This window comes from Mirounga leonina, unplaced genomic scaffold, assembly GCF_011800145.1.
Source record: "Mirounga leonina isolate KUSES-001 unplaced genomic scaffold, KU_Mleo_1.0 Mir_175, whole genome shotgun sequence".
NCBI classification, from domain to species: Eukaryota; Metazoa; Chordata; class Mammalia; order Carnivora; family Phocidae; genus Mirounga; species Mirounga leonina.
In genome coordinates this window covers 30332926-30347875 of record NW_023270453.1, presented here as the reverse complement: position 1 = coordinate 30347875, position 14950 = coordinate 30332926, and the positions used below count along the sequence as shown (strand labels likewise).

Sequence of the window (14950 nt, the reverse complement as noted above, 5' to 3'; positions counted from 1 at the left end):
ACACTTCTGTCCCTCAAAATTCTGCCCTGCTGGCTCACTGCTCAAGTTTGGCTCTGTTCTGTCCCCACACACAACTGTGGGGACTTCACCGCCCATCACCTCCCCCCTCTCATCCCCTCACCTGGCAGATGCAGGACACAGGCTCCTTTCGGCCAGATGAGGGGTGGCCGGATGAGCATTGGGCCGAATTCTGGTCCCAGCTCCTCCCTAACTTGCTGTATGATCCCCCCGAGTAGCTCCCCCTCTCTGGGCCTCTTTTCCTCATCTGCACAGTGATGGAGTCTCAAGTCCTGGGGTTGGGGGGCAGTTTGAGACCCATGACACTGGAGCCCACCTGCCTGGGTTCGAATCCCAGCTGCTGTCCCGAACAAGTCACATTCTGGTCCTGAGCTTCCATTTCCTCCTCTGTAATGTGGGTGTGGGGGTGTGGGTGTGTGTGTGTGTGTGGGGGGGGATGCTAGGTACCTCCCCGGTGGGCTGGGAAAATGAGAATCTTTGGAGTTCAGAAAGGTCTTGGAAGTGCAGTTTTCTATTATCTGAGGCTGGGCACACACAGGTACTTTTGGGGCAAGTGTTAATAAGTCCGGGGGCAGCTTTGAGCAAAGAGTTGGCTGCCCCTTGTGTTTGATTCAGAAGTTGCTGGGGAACCCAGCTGAAGAGGGAAGCAAGGCTATTTGGGAAGATGCGGGGGGTTGGGGGGGCTTCCTTGGCGGGCTGACCTAGAGCAGGAGGAGCAGGGATACCATGGCCCCCACAGTGAAGAGGTGGCCTGGTGCCTTGGAGGGCCTCTGCCTGACTCCCGCCTGCCTGTCCCCAGCGCTGCCCTGGGCCGCCACCCGCTGCGCTTCATCCTGCAGGCAGGGCGCGTGGCCCGCCTGTGTCCCCGCCGCGCAGAGCCTCGCTGGGCGCTGAACGTGAAGCGTGCGGTGCTGAGCCTCCTGCAGGGGCGCCCGGACGCCCACGGCCCCCAGACCCTCGAAGAGGTGAGGCCGGGGGGAGCCTGGAGGGGGTGGGGGCAGGGGGCTGACAGGGGGCTGACATGGGGCTGATGGGGTCCCGCCCGCCCAGGTGGACGTCCTGGGCAGGTGTCCCACCACGTACCAGCCACATGGTGCGGGGCTGCGCAAGACCAAGGACCTGGCCCGTTGCTCCCTGCGCAGAGTGCGCTCCTCCCTGCGCTCCCAGGCCCTGCCCTGGGAGGAGGTAAGTGCCCCCAGGTCCTCCCATCCGCTCCCCCAGTCCCATCTTCCTTCCCCTCCTCCCTCTTCAACTGCTCCCTGTCCCGTCTACACCATCAGTCCCTTTCTCTCTGCTTCCCTCCAAACTCCTCTGCTCCCACCCCTCCTCCATCTCTCCTCCCCCTTCGTCCTCCCTTCTCCCTTCCCCACAGCTCCTCTCTCCTGCCTGGCCCCCCACTTCCTCTCCTCCCCTCCTGTCCACAGCTCCCTGCAGAGAACGTGTTTTGTAAATAGCACCTTTCTGGGGAAGGATAAGAGGTGATCCTCGGTGCCCGTAACTACTATTAGACAAAGTCTTGATATCTGGCATCCCATGCAGCTACCTCTGCTGTTTTTCATTTTCCAACTGAGGTTTCATGACCTGTTCCTGGGACTTTCTTGCTTCCCTTGTGCTCGCCCTGCCCCCGTCATCCTTTGCTTGGGCTGTGGGTACTACAACCCAGGTTGGGGGGAGGGTACTGAGGTCCCGTGTTGAAGCCCCCAGTGCTTCCCACCGCACTCCCTCCAGCCCTCCAGGGGCCCCATCAGCTAGGTTCCTTCACAGCCTGGGCCTCCCCTGAGCCCCTGCCTCTCCCCGCCCCTGTGGTCCAGCAGGCTGGCCTGGCCTCCCACCTGACCTGCTTCCAGAGTTTCCAGGCTGGCGTGCTGAGTGTGGCCTCTTGCACGGAGCTGGACACCGTGCGGCCCCTCTCTGAGAAGGCAAGTGGGGTGCAGATGCAGACGCTTTCCTCGCTCACCCTGCTGCGTGAGATGTCCCTGGATCCGGCCGTCACAGGTGACCAAGCGTGGATATGAGGACCCTCAGAGGAGCCTTGAGACCTCCTTTGGTGGGGGGCTTAAGCAGGCCTAGGCTCTATCCCTCTGTCCCTGGCTGTCTTGAACCATTTCTGAAAATGGCTATCATCAGGAGAGTCAGTCTCTTTCTCTAGAAGTTTCTCTAGAAGTTTCTGCTGGCTCAGCTGGCTCAGGCTTGGTCTTGACCTTCTCCCAGGGTGTTTTCAGTGGAGATAGAATCTTGTGGTTCCCTGCTTTTGTGAGAGAATTCTACCTTCCATCTGATGACCTGACCATTTTGGGGGGCAAGCTGACTCAGCTTTCCTGGTTTTCTGGAAAGTCTCTGCCAACACATGAAATTCCCTGGAGCTTGACTCTCTCCTCCAATTTTGCATGGAAAGAAAGAAGCAAGGCATGCATCTGAGGGAAAAAGATGATTTTTCATGATTGAAAACTGTTTCTCTGCATAATAAAAATGCTTCTTACTGCTAACACTTGGGAAGGATTTACTTGGGCCAGGAGCTGTGCTGAGTGTTTTATGTGGATTATTTAATTTGGTTTTTATTATGAGCCCATTAGGAAGGTACTGTTATTGGTTACATTTTCAAATAAGGAACTGTGCCTCCAAGGGATAAGAGGACTTGTCTGAAGTCACATGGCTAGAGAGGGGCAGAGCCAAGACTCGAGCCCCCAGCTCTGTTCTGTAGCCCTGGCCGGGAGCCCTGTGCTTCTGAGCCCAGGCTCACTGCTCCACCTTCGGGAGAACCTGGCAGGTGGGACCAGAGCCCTGCGGCTTCCCAGCATCCTCTCTGGCTCTATGGAACACTGGCTGAGATCCCAGCCTGACCTGCCTCCTGAGCTCTCCCTCAGGCACCTTGCTAGCCGTGATGGGGCATCTAGTTGTGTCTAGTCGGATCTTCACTAAGATACAAGTGGTTTTGTTTTTTTTTAAAGATTTTTTAAAATTTATTTCTTAAAGCTTTTATTTATTTATTTGACAGACAGAGACAGAACACAAGCAGGGGGAGTGGGAGAGGGAGAAGCAGGCTCCCCACTGAGCAAGGACCCCGATGTGGGGCTCAATCCCAGGACCTCGGGATCATCACCTGAGCCAAAGGCAGATGCTTAACTGACTGAGCCACCCAGGCGCCCCTAAAGATTTATTTATTTTGAGAAAGAGACAGAGAGGGTGTGAGCAGGGGGGAGGGGAAGAGGGAGAGAGGGAATCTCAAGCAGATTCCATGCTGAGCACAGAGCCCCATGTGAGGCTCGATCTCATCACCCTGAGATCACGACCTGAGCCGAAACCAAGAGTTGGACGCTTAACCGACTGAGATACCCAGGTGCCCCATACATGGTTTTATTTTTATTTTTAAATTAAAAAAATTTTAATTTGTGTGCTGTACCGTTAGTCCATTTAAAGTGAACAATTCAATGGCTTCTAGTATAGTCACAGAGTCATACACCTACCATGGCAACCAATTTTGCAACGTTTTCGTGACTCCACAAATTTCACACCCGTCTGTCATCACCCCCTGTCTCCCCGAGCCCCGAGCAACCACTGGATTTGCCCAATCTGGACATACCAGGTAGATAGAATTATATAGTATGTAACCTTCTAGGACTAGCTCCTTTCACTTAGTATGTTTCAAGGTTTGTCCACATTGTAGCTGGTGTCCGACCTTTTTATTTCTGATTAATCTTTGATTGAGTGGATGGACTTTTCGTGTTTTCTCTCTCAATCCGAAGAGGGCTTTGGAGGTAGCCTATTTGACTATCGCTCACAGATGGGTATAAAGGTTGTTTCTTTCCCATCTTTTGCTGATAGCAACAATGCTGCCATGATTTTCCTTGTGCATGTCCCCACCGCCACACCCCCACACCCCTTGTTGGAAACATACAGAAGGAAGCATTGGTAGGGTTGGGGGCGGCTCTCATGGGACCTCCTTCTTACTCTGGCATTCCCCCATATGGTCCTCCCCATCTAGCGCTTCCCATATCAGATCTGGACGATGGAGATGTAACTCCAAGCAGCCTGTTGTACGAATGGGAGGAAACACAGTCTCAGGCTACGGTGGTCACAGTGGCCGCATCACTGAGGAAACTGTGCCTGGCTCAGACCACGAGCTTTGAGGTAAGTGCTTTCTCCAGCCCTAAGCCAGAATCTGGCCTGGGTCCCTGAGACACCCTGTTCTTTTTTGCTAAATCCTTTATGGTCTATCCTCCTAGATGTTCAGCATCAGGGCTGCTACGTACAGTTGCTCAGGTTGTGCACTGCACAGCTGTTCCTGGTTACAAAAGCAAAAGAAGGGGAAGAGATCTAGCTGGTGTGTGCCAAAACTTGTGCCCCAATACAGGTAGGAGATGAGCAAAGAGGAGGCCTTTCTTTCCTCTCCTGTTGGGCTCTCAGGCTGGCATTCTGAACGCAGTAGGGATGTGGCTGAGTAACCACTTCAGACTAGGGGTCTCAAGCAGAAGACACTGGAGTTGAGACCTGGGGTGGTCTCTTTGAAATCTAGGGGGAAGGAGCTCTGAAAAGAGCTTGGAAAGGAGCAAAGTCTGGAGTCTGAGCCCTGAGGATAGGTCTGGGGAGCAGGCCGCCCAGCCTCACTGGAGTTGAACAGTGAGGACCAGTGGGGCCGGCTCCCACAGGGTCTCATGGTCAGGATGATTTCTAGAATGTTCCAGGCACATAGCGATCTTTGTCCCACCATCCCTACCATTCACAGCTCTGGGTGCCCCCACCAGTGACAGTTTGGACGACTTCCACCGCAGCCACGATTTCTGCCCCATCTCAGAGTTGCTGCTGACTTAGAGTGGAAGCCAGGGCTTCTCCTGGAAGGTGTGAGAGATAGGGGGATTTTTCTGACTCAGGCCCCAGTGCCTGTGTGCTGAGAAGAACAGAAAGGGGTGTTTTCCTCTGGTCCTGTAACAGCCTGGGAGGGCTCACACTATCCTTGTTTGTTTATTCCGGATAATACCCGTTTCATTGGCTGCTTACCCAGGACCCAGGATTTGGGAAACCGAAATCGGTCATTCAGGGGATGAGCAGAACTGGGGCCCCGTCTCCAGCCGTAAGCATGGTGCCGAGTGTTCCAGGCACACCCTCGCCCTCCAAAGCTCAGCTTTCCTGGCAGCACTTGGGCGTGGGGGCTTCTCAGATACACAGGTGTCCAGACCCCGAGCCTCGATATTCTGACCTGGCAGGTGTGGGCTGGGAACTGGCATCTGGGTGCGCAGCTCTGGGTGTCTCTGTTTCTCTGGCGGAGTAGGGTACAGGACGATGTTGGGAGGCCAGTGACCAGCCAGCCATAGCCCTCAGAGCCAGGAGCACCCTTAGGCTGGAATTCTTTGCACCAAAGGCCCTCCTGGGTGCCCTGCCTTGGTGAGGTGAAGCATTTCTTCGGGAGTTTGTGGAGACTGGGCCAGAAACATCCAGGCGGGGGTGGGTTGGCCTTCATATCCAGGGGTGGGGCTGAGATGAGCAGATCCCTGTGTCCTGCTCGGCTTCAGGAGTGCCTGGAGTGCTTGAGTGGGGACACCCACATACCTGTGAACCAAATATGCTGGGCCCCGAGGGCTTGGGGGACAGGTAGAGCAGGGGAAGAGGGGGAGGGGCAAGGAGGCTCTGGCATGGGCTGCAATTTGAAATGATGGATGGCCTGGGAGGCCTTCCTGGGGAGGTGACCTTGAGCAGGGGTCTGAAGGACCTGCAGAGTGGGCTGTGTGGATGTAGGGCAAGAGTTGGGGGCGGGGGCAGAGCACATACACTCCAGGGCGGGAGCTGCTGCTGGGGGAGTTCAAGGCTGAGTGGCAGGGGGGCTGGTTTGGCTGGAGCCTGGTGGGGAGGCGCAAGAGGGGGCCTTTGGCAGAGCACACAGATCACTTTTTCTCGGGGTAGTGGGGAGACTTGGAGGGTATTGTGCAGAGGAGGGAGGTCACAATCTGATGTGTGTTTTAACGCTCACACACTGACCAGGGCTGGAGAACAGACTGAGGGCCAGGTGGGAGGCTGGGAGTCCAGCTAAGAGGCTATTGCAGTAACACGGGGAGACATGACATGAAGGACGGTGGGCTGGGGGGCAGGTGGGAGGTGGGGGAGAGAAGGATCAGAATCAGAAAAACACTGAAAAAATATATATTTTTCATAATATATTGAATATGTAGGGAGACTATGTTGATTGTATTTATTGACTACATATTAAATATATAGTAAAAGGTATAGAATACACAGACTATATTATATATGTATATACTGAGTGCATATTGCACGCGCACACAGACACTGTACATTTTGTGTACGTATGGATATATAGCGGAGACACCTGCAGCTGGGTCTTCACTGTTTCGGGAAGTGGGAGCCGGGCTCCCAGCTTGCTGATCCATGGGCCTCACCTGGGGCTTTTGCGGGAGTCAGAGAGCAGCCCAAAGGAAAGGGGCCATCTGCCTCACAAGGTGGTCCTCCAGCCAGTAAGTGACCGGGCCAGCTGTCAAGCCAGGCAGCCTGACCCCATAGCAGGGTTCCTACCTTGACATGACTGGCCCCTTGGGCCAGATCATTCTTTATTGTGGGGGTCGTCCTGTGCATTGTAGGATGTTAGCAGCACCCCTTCCCCCGTTGTGACCACCGAAAGCATCTCTAGGTGGTGCCCGGTATCCCCCTTTGAGAACAGCCGCTTTATTTGCTGAACCTCCTAACACACTGGGAAGCCCCAGGACAGGCCCGCTTCCTCTCGTCTGGCCCCCAGAGCACGCTCTGACCCCCTGCCGCAGGCCTGCCCCTTCCCTCCCGGAGATTGGCAGCACCGGCCCCAGAGGGCACAGGACAGCTGCTCTGTATTTATAGCTTGAGAAAGGAAGTGAATTGTTCCCACTGGGGACGTCCCCCGGGCTGGGGGTGAGTTGCTGAGGACCTTGTTCCTGAAAATGGCTTTTCAGGGATGCCTCAGTGCACACCAAGCAGCTCCTCGGCCTCCCGGAGGGCTGAGGGCACCCCCCTTGGTTGCTCAGGGGACCGACCTCCCTGGCTGCAGCGTGGAATGCCCTTGCCCCTCCCCATTACTGGTGGGCAGGAGACAAGATTCGTTTTTCGATCTGGAAACAAAACCAGGAGTCTGTTCAGTTGAGAGCAAATTCCCCAGCTTGACCCTCCGCAGAGGGGCCCAGGAGCTTCGATGTGGGGGGCAGCGGGCTGCGTAGCCACGAGCATCAGTGGGCTATGCGGGGGGAGGCCCGAAGAGAAGCAGGGAGGATGCCAGGGAGAGGGCACAGCTCATGGTTACTGTCTGGTATTCTAGGAATAAGGAGCCCAAGTCTCGGGTCTTTATTAAACACCGATTGTATACAGCCAAGGGTTTGAGAGACTGTGTAGACCGTGGTGTATCAGAGCTGATGGTGGGAATCCAGCAGGCTGGTTGCTAAATGCAGCCATTATTATCGATTGGGTTAGAAATAAGTCCCGTTAGAAACAAAGGTGGTGAGTACTCAAAACCGTCGCCTGCCCGGGACCTCCACTCTCAAGGTCGTTTGCACCTGCTGTCGTGGAAATCGGATGTGCTCTGGTGCGTCTGTGCGGCTCTTCCCGAGTCTGCATGCCGTGCCAGCACACGGACAGCTGGAGAGGGGCCACAGCGGGAGTCGTGGCACCCTGGAAATCAGCAGGTGCTACAGATCAGGGCTTTCCTTTTTCTTGTGTTTTTTTGGGTGTTTTCTTTTTGTTTGTTTTGTCATTCCCCCCAAACACCCCCACGCCCCACCAGCCCGGAAGACCCTGGTTAAGAGTGTGGGTTTAGGAGCTAAGTGGCTTGGGTTCAGTTCTTGACTCAGGGCTGAGACTACTAACACCTGACTTAGGTGCTCAGAGAGTCGCGAATCTTCTCTGTTAAGTGGGGACAGTGACAGCTGCTCCCCATAGGGCGTTGTGAAGGTCAAATGGGATGATGCATGCACATGGCCTAGAATAGTGCCTGGCACACACTCTGTACAAAGTGACTGGGGTTGGTGGTGGTGGTAGTATTGTGTGTCCTTGTTCTTAGTGGATAGGCTTCTCCCTTCTCTCCCTGCTGGAGGGGAAACCGGAATGAGCTGCCGAGATCCTTCCTGCCATGCCTGGCTCTGGAAAGCTAGTCCTGATGCCAACACTTGGGGCTGGAGGCCTGCCTGGAGGAGGAGGAGCACACCCGGGTGGACACCTGCCCCCCTCCCCCCCCCCAGGTGGGAAGATGCCTGCCCAGCCAGGCACAGCGGTGTGCATCCTTGCTGGAGGACATAAAAGCATGCGTGTCTAAGCCCAGAGAATCTTGGGTTCTGCTGGGGAAAGCTGGAAGGAAACAGATCTGACCCATCCAGAAGGCAGGCAGCAGGCCTGGAATCAAGAGGCCCCAGGGTAGCTGGTCCAAGCTGGGGGGACAGAGAGTCTTTAAGGCCGACAGCAGTCAGGGCCAGCCGTGATGGTGGCAGTCACCCCCCAACAAGGGCCTGGCTTGGGTGTTCTGCACAAGGGAGCAAAGGCAGAGCTTAGGGTAGCCACCGGCTCTGCCAAGAGAAGACATGTTATGGGAATGCTGCGTGGACCCTGGGGTGGAGGCAGGCATGCTGGCAGAGAGGTGAGTGGGCTGAGCTGGCCAGTGAGGGGCCTGGTTTGCAGCCTGTGTCTTGCTGAGCCAAGCTGTGTGCATGGGAACTGGGTCCCCACCACTCACAGCACGGGAGGCCCGAGGCTAGGCACGCTGCTCCCAGCCCCAGCAGACCCCCTGGCTGGCCGGATGTGTCGGGGGGGCTCATTCCTGGCCTTGGCCAAGCCTGGGTAAAGCGTGGGGGCTGCCAGCAGAGAGCGAGGACCAAGCCATGTATCTCCTGAAACCTAGGGAGTGCGTGCTCTGAATACAGTTCTTTATTTCCTTGGGTGTATTTGGACCCTCAGCAGCTGTGCTGGTCAGGCCTGCAGACAAGGGACAGAACCTGCAAAACCGTTCTTAGCCATCTCTGCTCGTAATTCTGAAAAAACGTTCTTGTATTTCTTTTTCTTGTTTATTGTATTTTTTTCACTTAAAATATTAGAAAAGATTGCCACCTCACTATATGAAATCTGCTAAGACTCCTTAGAACAACTAGATCGTGGTCATGGTGAACACTTACTGAGCTTTTATCAGAGCGTAAAGCCCACAAATGAAGATAGCATGTCTGTTTTTCTCCCCACCGTGTCCCTAGTGCAGGGCCGACACATAATAGGTACCTAATAAATGCTTGTTAAAGAATAAAAATGGCCCAGCCCATGTTCCAGGGATTCCCTGGAGAGGAGCCCAGACATGTGGCTGCATTCCATTGGGTCTCAGGACACCTTAGGTGGAAGATGCTAATGCATTTCCCACTTTCTTTGCAGTCCTGCCTGAAGGCAGGGGAATGGCTGAGATGAGCCTGGGGCTCCCCTCCTCCCCCGGGTTGCCCGGTCTCTCATGCTGCCCCCCCACCCTGATTCCCAGGCCGCAGAACTGTTCCTGACGCTGGTGTCCGAGCTCCAGGGCCTCTCCCCAGATGAGCTGATGGCACTCTGGCAACAGTCTTCCTTTAAATGCCGGGACAACTGGTAAGGACCTTTCTGCGGGGGAGGGGGGGCAGGAGCTGGCTGGCGGTCCTGGGGGTGGGGGTGGGGGCTGGCTGGTCTTGACACTGTCCCATGTCCCCACTGAGGGATGGATGGTGATATCTCCTTTCCTCTCATCCCTGGGATATTGACTTGTCCTTCAGTCTGGGGATGGCTGCCAAGAAGGTGATTAAGCGGGGAGCTTGGAGGTTCCCACGGGCCGAGCCCTCTTGGGACTAAAGCTGAAGGGCCTGGCAGAATAAATACAGGCTTTGTTCTCTCCCCAGACTGGGACCCTCTTGCTGAGAGCTGGAATTAGCATTCCAATGTGCCTTGGGTACCCCTCTGCCTGTGAGTGGGGGTGCCGGCCAGGCTGGGATCCCACCACCTGGATCCTACTGATGTGGGGCCAGCAAGGGGGTGTATAGAGACCCCGGGTGCCAAGGGGGGTCTCCGAGGAGCTCTGTGAACTCGGGGCTGTGCAGGGGGGGAAGCGTGGGGCTCCTTCCCAAAGTCCAGCCGCTCTCCAGGCCCCTGAGATCCAGACGTCTGGGACTTTCTCAAAGGCTTTCGAAAAGATCTCTAAAGGGTTAGCAGCTCCAAGATATGAAAAGGAAAAAAAACCCCTGCAAAATGAGCATTACCAAATGTCTAACTGAATGACTGCAAAACCAAATGGCTAATGCATAGTCACCTTCTGAAGCCTTCTCTCTGTATTCTCTCAATTATTTTTATTTTTTTAAAGATTATTTATTTGAGAGAGAGAGTGTTTTGGGGGGAGGGGGAAGTGCAGAAGGAGAGGGAGAGAGAGAATCTTAGGCAGGCTTCATGCTGAGCACGGAGCCCAATGCGGGGCTTGATCTCATGACCCTGAGAGCATGACCTGAGCTGAAATCAAGAGTCGGATACCCCTGTATTCCCTCATTTAACCCCCACAAGGACCCCCGTAGGGTAGGTGGCTTTATTGTATTTCCTACTTTATGTTTGCAGAAGAAATCCAAGGCACAGAGGAGTTAGGAAACTGGCCCAAAATCACACAGCAGAGTTGGGATTTGAACCCAGGTGGTCTGGGCTTCTTCATCCAGTACCTATGGGCTTAAATAGAAGTGATGTTTGACTGAGGCACCATTTTAAATTATGTCTGGTGTAGGCAAGGGCCTGAGGTCTTCGGGAGGAACTGCCTGTTTCTGCGGTGACATATACCCTGTTTGCTGTTCTGGATTTTCCTAGAAGCCCGTGTCTCCCGTGCCCATGTAGATGTTGGGAGTCAGGGAGGCGGGAGACCCATCCCAAATCTAGGAGTTTCTGACAAGATGGATCCTCTTGAAATTCTCTTGCTTCTCCTGCCACCTCCACTTCTGGCCAGGTGTGGTTTCCCAGGGCCCACATCTATAGGGAAAAGAGGAGTTGCAAGGGTGGGAGGTGGGAAGAACAGGTAGGTTGTTACTCAGATGAAGTGACGTCTGTGTTCCCAAGGACTCCTGGGCATGTCGGGGCAGGCTCATTCATCAGCATTCCCATTTTCCAGATGAGCAAACTGAGGCCAGAGACCGTTTACAGCAGAGAGTGGGCATGTGGGTCGGGTGGGGTGTCAGGTCCTCTGCCGTCGCGGGTGTCACTCATCAGGGTGGTGGGGGACCCTGTCCACCCACAGCTGTGCACCCTGCTGGCTCACGGTGCCTCCCATTTCTGCTGTGCCCTGGGGACCCTCCTCCCATTCGGTCACGTCCCTACTCAGAGCCACCATTGCATAAAAGTTAAAAATCTTTTCTGAGCTTCTGAACCTTTCTGCAATCTCAAAAAAGAAAAGAAGAATCCTGATGGTGACCTTGGGCAGAGAACACGAGTGGCAACCTGCTGGCTGTTGGTTCCTGTTGGATGGCAGGGGTGCTTGCTCCTTGGTGATCGTGGCAGCTTTTTGCAAGTGGGCTGGACTCGTGTTGCATGAAGCCGCTGTTTCCTGGTGGGGGGCAGACCTGCCAGGGTTTGGACTGGGCTGCTCTTGTCCCTGTGGACCCTAAAAGCCAAGGCCCCAGGCCCGCCTTGGCCCCTTCCAAGGTGTGTGATCCTGGACACGTGCCCATCACATTTCCTGGGGCCTCAAAGTGTTCCCCGCATGACTGGAGTCAGCCTCGACGTGAGGCCTGGAAGGCGCGCCGCAGATGTGGGCCACCTCTGTGACATCCCTCGGTGTCTCTCGATCTCAGGCAGCCACTGGTGGACGCCCTGCCCTCCTGTGGTACCGAGCCCTGTGTGGGCCTCATGAAGGACCTCATCGTGTCCGGGGAGGTGGAGGTGGACGAGATGGAGGCGTGGCTCTGGTCACTGGCCCTTGTCCCACAGCCCACGGATGCCATGGTCCACACGCTGCTGGTGAGCCCCTGTTCCCCCACCCGACCCCCCCTCATCCTTCCCCCAATTGGCTGCTGATTGGACACAGGGTGTCCTTCTGTCGGGGCCTTGTACCAACCCCTCCTGGTACCCGTGGGGACAGACCAGAGAGATCTTGGGTTCGAGTCTCAACAGTGTTCCCCCCCCCCAGCTGTGTGATTCTGAGCAAGTGACCTAACCTCTCTGAGCCTGTTTTCTGATCTGGAAGACGGGGATAGAACAAGTACCTCCCTCATGGGTTGGTGGTAAGACACAGGGTGATGTGCGTAAATCGATTCTCCCAGAGTCTGAGCACTTTAAATGAGAGCGGCTCTTGTTATTGTAGACAAATATGTCTACTGAGTCTTGAAACCAAGAAGCATGTGTGAAGGTGGGCCGAGGGTTTGTAACAACCCGGGGGTCTTAGTTAACCCTGACGAAGCCTCTGGGAGGTAGGTGCTTTGATGGCGCCCATATGGCCGGAAAGTGAGGTCCCAGGAGGCTGGCAGCTTGCCTGAGGTGGGGCAGCTGGTCCCCTCTTTCTCCACAGGGTGTGTGTCCTCACTTGTCCTGGGGGCACCATCACTTGTCACCCCTCACCCTGCTGGGCCAGGCTGGTAGTGGGCAAGGATTTAAAGGACACCAGCAGGGAGCAGGGGTGATCCAGATTCGGATCCCAGCTCTATCCCTTACCATGATGATCTCCAGCCAGGCACTGAACTTTTCTGTGCCTCAGTTTCCCCATCATGGGGTGGGGGCAATGCGTAGGGAGACTCTGTAGATGAAGGAGTTGTGATGTGTGCCAAATGTCATGCATGCAGCAGGTGTCAATGCTGTGACCCCTTGTCAGGGATACGCAGTGAGCAGAGCCGGCAGCGTCCCTCGGCTCACAGAGCCCAGGATCTTTGTCACCTGCCTCACCTGTCCTCCAGACCAGAACTGGCACCTCTCTGGACGGGTTTGCTCGTTGTCTTGTCCGGTCCACAAGGATGCACATGTGCTGGGCGCGTGCAGGGCCTGGGCCGGGGGTGCGTGCTTACTTTTTGCAGCCTGACGGGTGGGGAGAGGAAGGGATGAGGGGCCAGGGAAAAGAGGGAGGGGCGAAGAGAGGGGTGGAGGAGGGAGATGGGAGGCAGGCAAGAGAGTATTTTAATATACTTTTTATTGTGGAGTGATTTTAGGTGTTCAGAAGAGTTGCAAAGCTCATACAGAGTTCCTGTGTGTCCGTGGCTCAGGGTCCCCAATGTTAACATACAACGTCACCGGGATGTATTTGTCACATCTGAGAAACTGACATTAGTATGTTGTTATTGACCAAACCCCAGCTGTTCAGATCCCACCACTTTCCCCACAATGTCCTGTCTGTTGCACAGTCCCAACCAGGGTACCCCATTGCAGGGGGGAGGGCGTGTTTTAAATTACACATTAAACTACACAATAAGGAGACTGTGCTAAAGTGTTCCGTTTGATGGTTTTACACCCGCACAACCACTCCTAGAAGAAGATTGGAGGACATTTCCTGCTTCCCCCCACTTTTCATGCCCCTCTCCATCCGTGACCCCAAAGGTCACGGGGATGCTGACCTTTTTTGGCCATCACTCAGTTTTGCCTGCTCTTGACCTTCACACTGTGAACTCACGTGCCCCTGGAGTCCGGCTTCTTTCTCGCGTTTTCTCTGTGATACGCGTCAATGCTGTGCGTGCATGTGCATGCGCGTGCGTGTGCGGACTCTGTTCCATTTCTGGGCGGCGTTCTACCTCTTTGCCATTTCTTCTCTGAACGGTGTCTCTTGAAGAGCTGGAGTTAGAAGGTTCTGGTTTGGGAAATGCAGCCTAGCCGTCTGTCTGAGCTAGCGCTTCACCTCCCCAGCGTGCTGTCACTTCCTGTTTTGTTTCGTTTTCTACCAGCTTTGTGGTTTGGCCTTTTGGGGAAGGTTGGTTTGGGGCAGCATGAGTGAGCGTTCAAGTCCAGTGGAAAAGGGAAATCGGTTGTAGGAGGGTCCCAGACTTGGGGGTAATTTTATCTTTTCATCTTTAAACATCAAAAAAGCGAGTGAGAACACGTTAAGCAGACTTGTTTTCACTGAAGCATAACCAAAGCTTTCCTAAGTGAGAGATTTTTGCTTTAGGAGCTGGTGTTCTGATTCCTGTGAAGTCAAGGAAGGCTGACAGTTCGGGGCAGCCCCCCGGGCAGCCATCCAGCCAACAGGGTCATTACTGTCCGGGCTGCTCCCGGAGCCCTGGCCTGAGCCTGTGAGTCCTGGTCCTGCGGGTCCCGGGGAGGTGAGCCCAGGGGCTCCAGCCGCCCAGCCTTCCCCACAGCGCTCCGCCGTGCCCCTGGCTCCATCCGGGTCCCGGGAGGGCCCGAGTCCACCCCGCTTACCGTCCACAGGACTGGAGGAGGCGGGGGCCTCCGGCAGGCGGGAACCCTCCTCCCGCGTGCTTGAGTGGCTTCTCTGCACTTTTCATAACCGCCGCGCTCCCTCCCCTGTATGCAGAAAACTGGGAGCGTTTGTTTTCATTTGCCCAATCTAGAAGAACGGTGGATGTGCTTTTCCAAGCCACACACCCCCTTCCTTTCGTGAAGAAAACACACACACAGAGACTCACATGCCCTGAGGACACTCACCTGAGGCCATACGGAGCCACACACACCCGCACGCTGAGATGTATGGAGACATACGCCCAAGACGTACGCACACCTACCTGAACGTGTAGATGTCCACACCCAGACATATCATATATGTACACCCCCCCCAGGATACTCACAGGGACAAGTGGGGACATGCACCCCAGGATACACTGGGTGCACACATACACACATTAGGACGCACATGTATACGCATGTATACACACAAGGCACACACTGATGTTGGCACGTGCACACACACACACTGGGACCCACTCAGGCATGTGCATCCACGTGCACTGGGACGCGCGCACCAGGATATATGTGTGTGCTGGGATGCACGTGCACACCCATCTGG

General features: G+C 55.2%; 1 protein-coding gene across 1 annotated transcript in view; it reads left to right on the top strand.

The window, feature by feature from the left end:
- The window catches only part of LOC118021831, a 134286-nt gene that overhangs the window by 11205 nt on the left and 108131 nt on the right, over positions 1-14950 (top strand). Inside the window, exons 5-11 of the mRNA XM_035022283.1 lie at positions 818-983; positions 1069-1203; positions 1833-2013; positions 3193-3201; positions 4016-4146; positions 9494-9597; positions 11802-11967. Coding sequence (XP_034878174.1) covers positions 818-983; positions 1069-1203; positions 1833-2013; positions 3193-3201; positions 4016-4146; positions 9494-9597; positions 11802-11967 — 892 coding nt within the window. The remainder of the gene's footprint in view (positions 1-817; positions 984-1068; positions 1204-1832; positions 2014-3192; positions 3202-4015; positions 4147-9493; positions 9598-11801; positions 11968-14950) is intronic.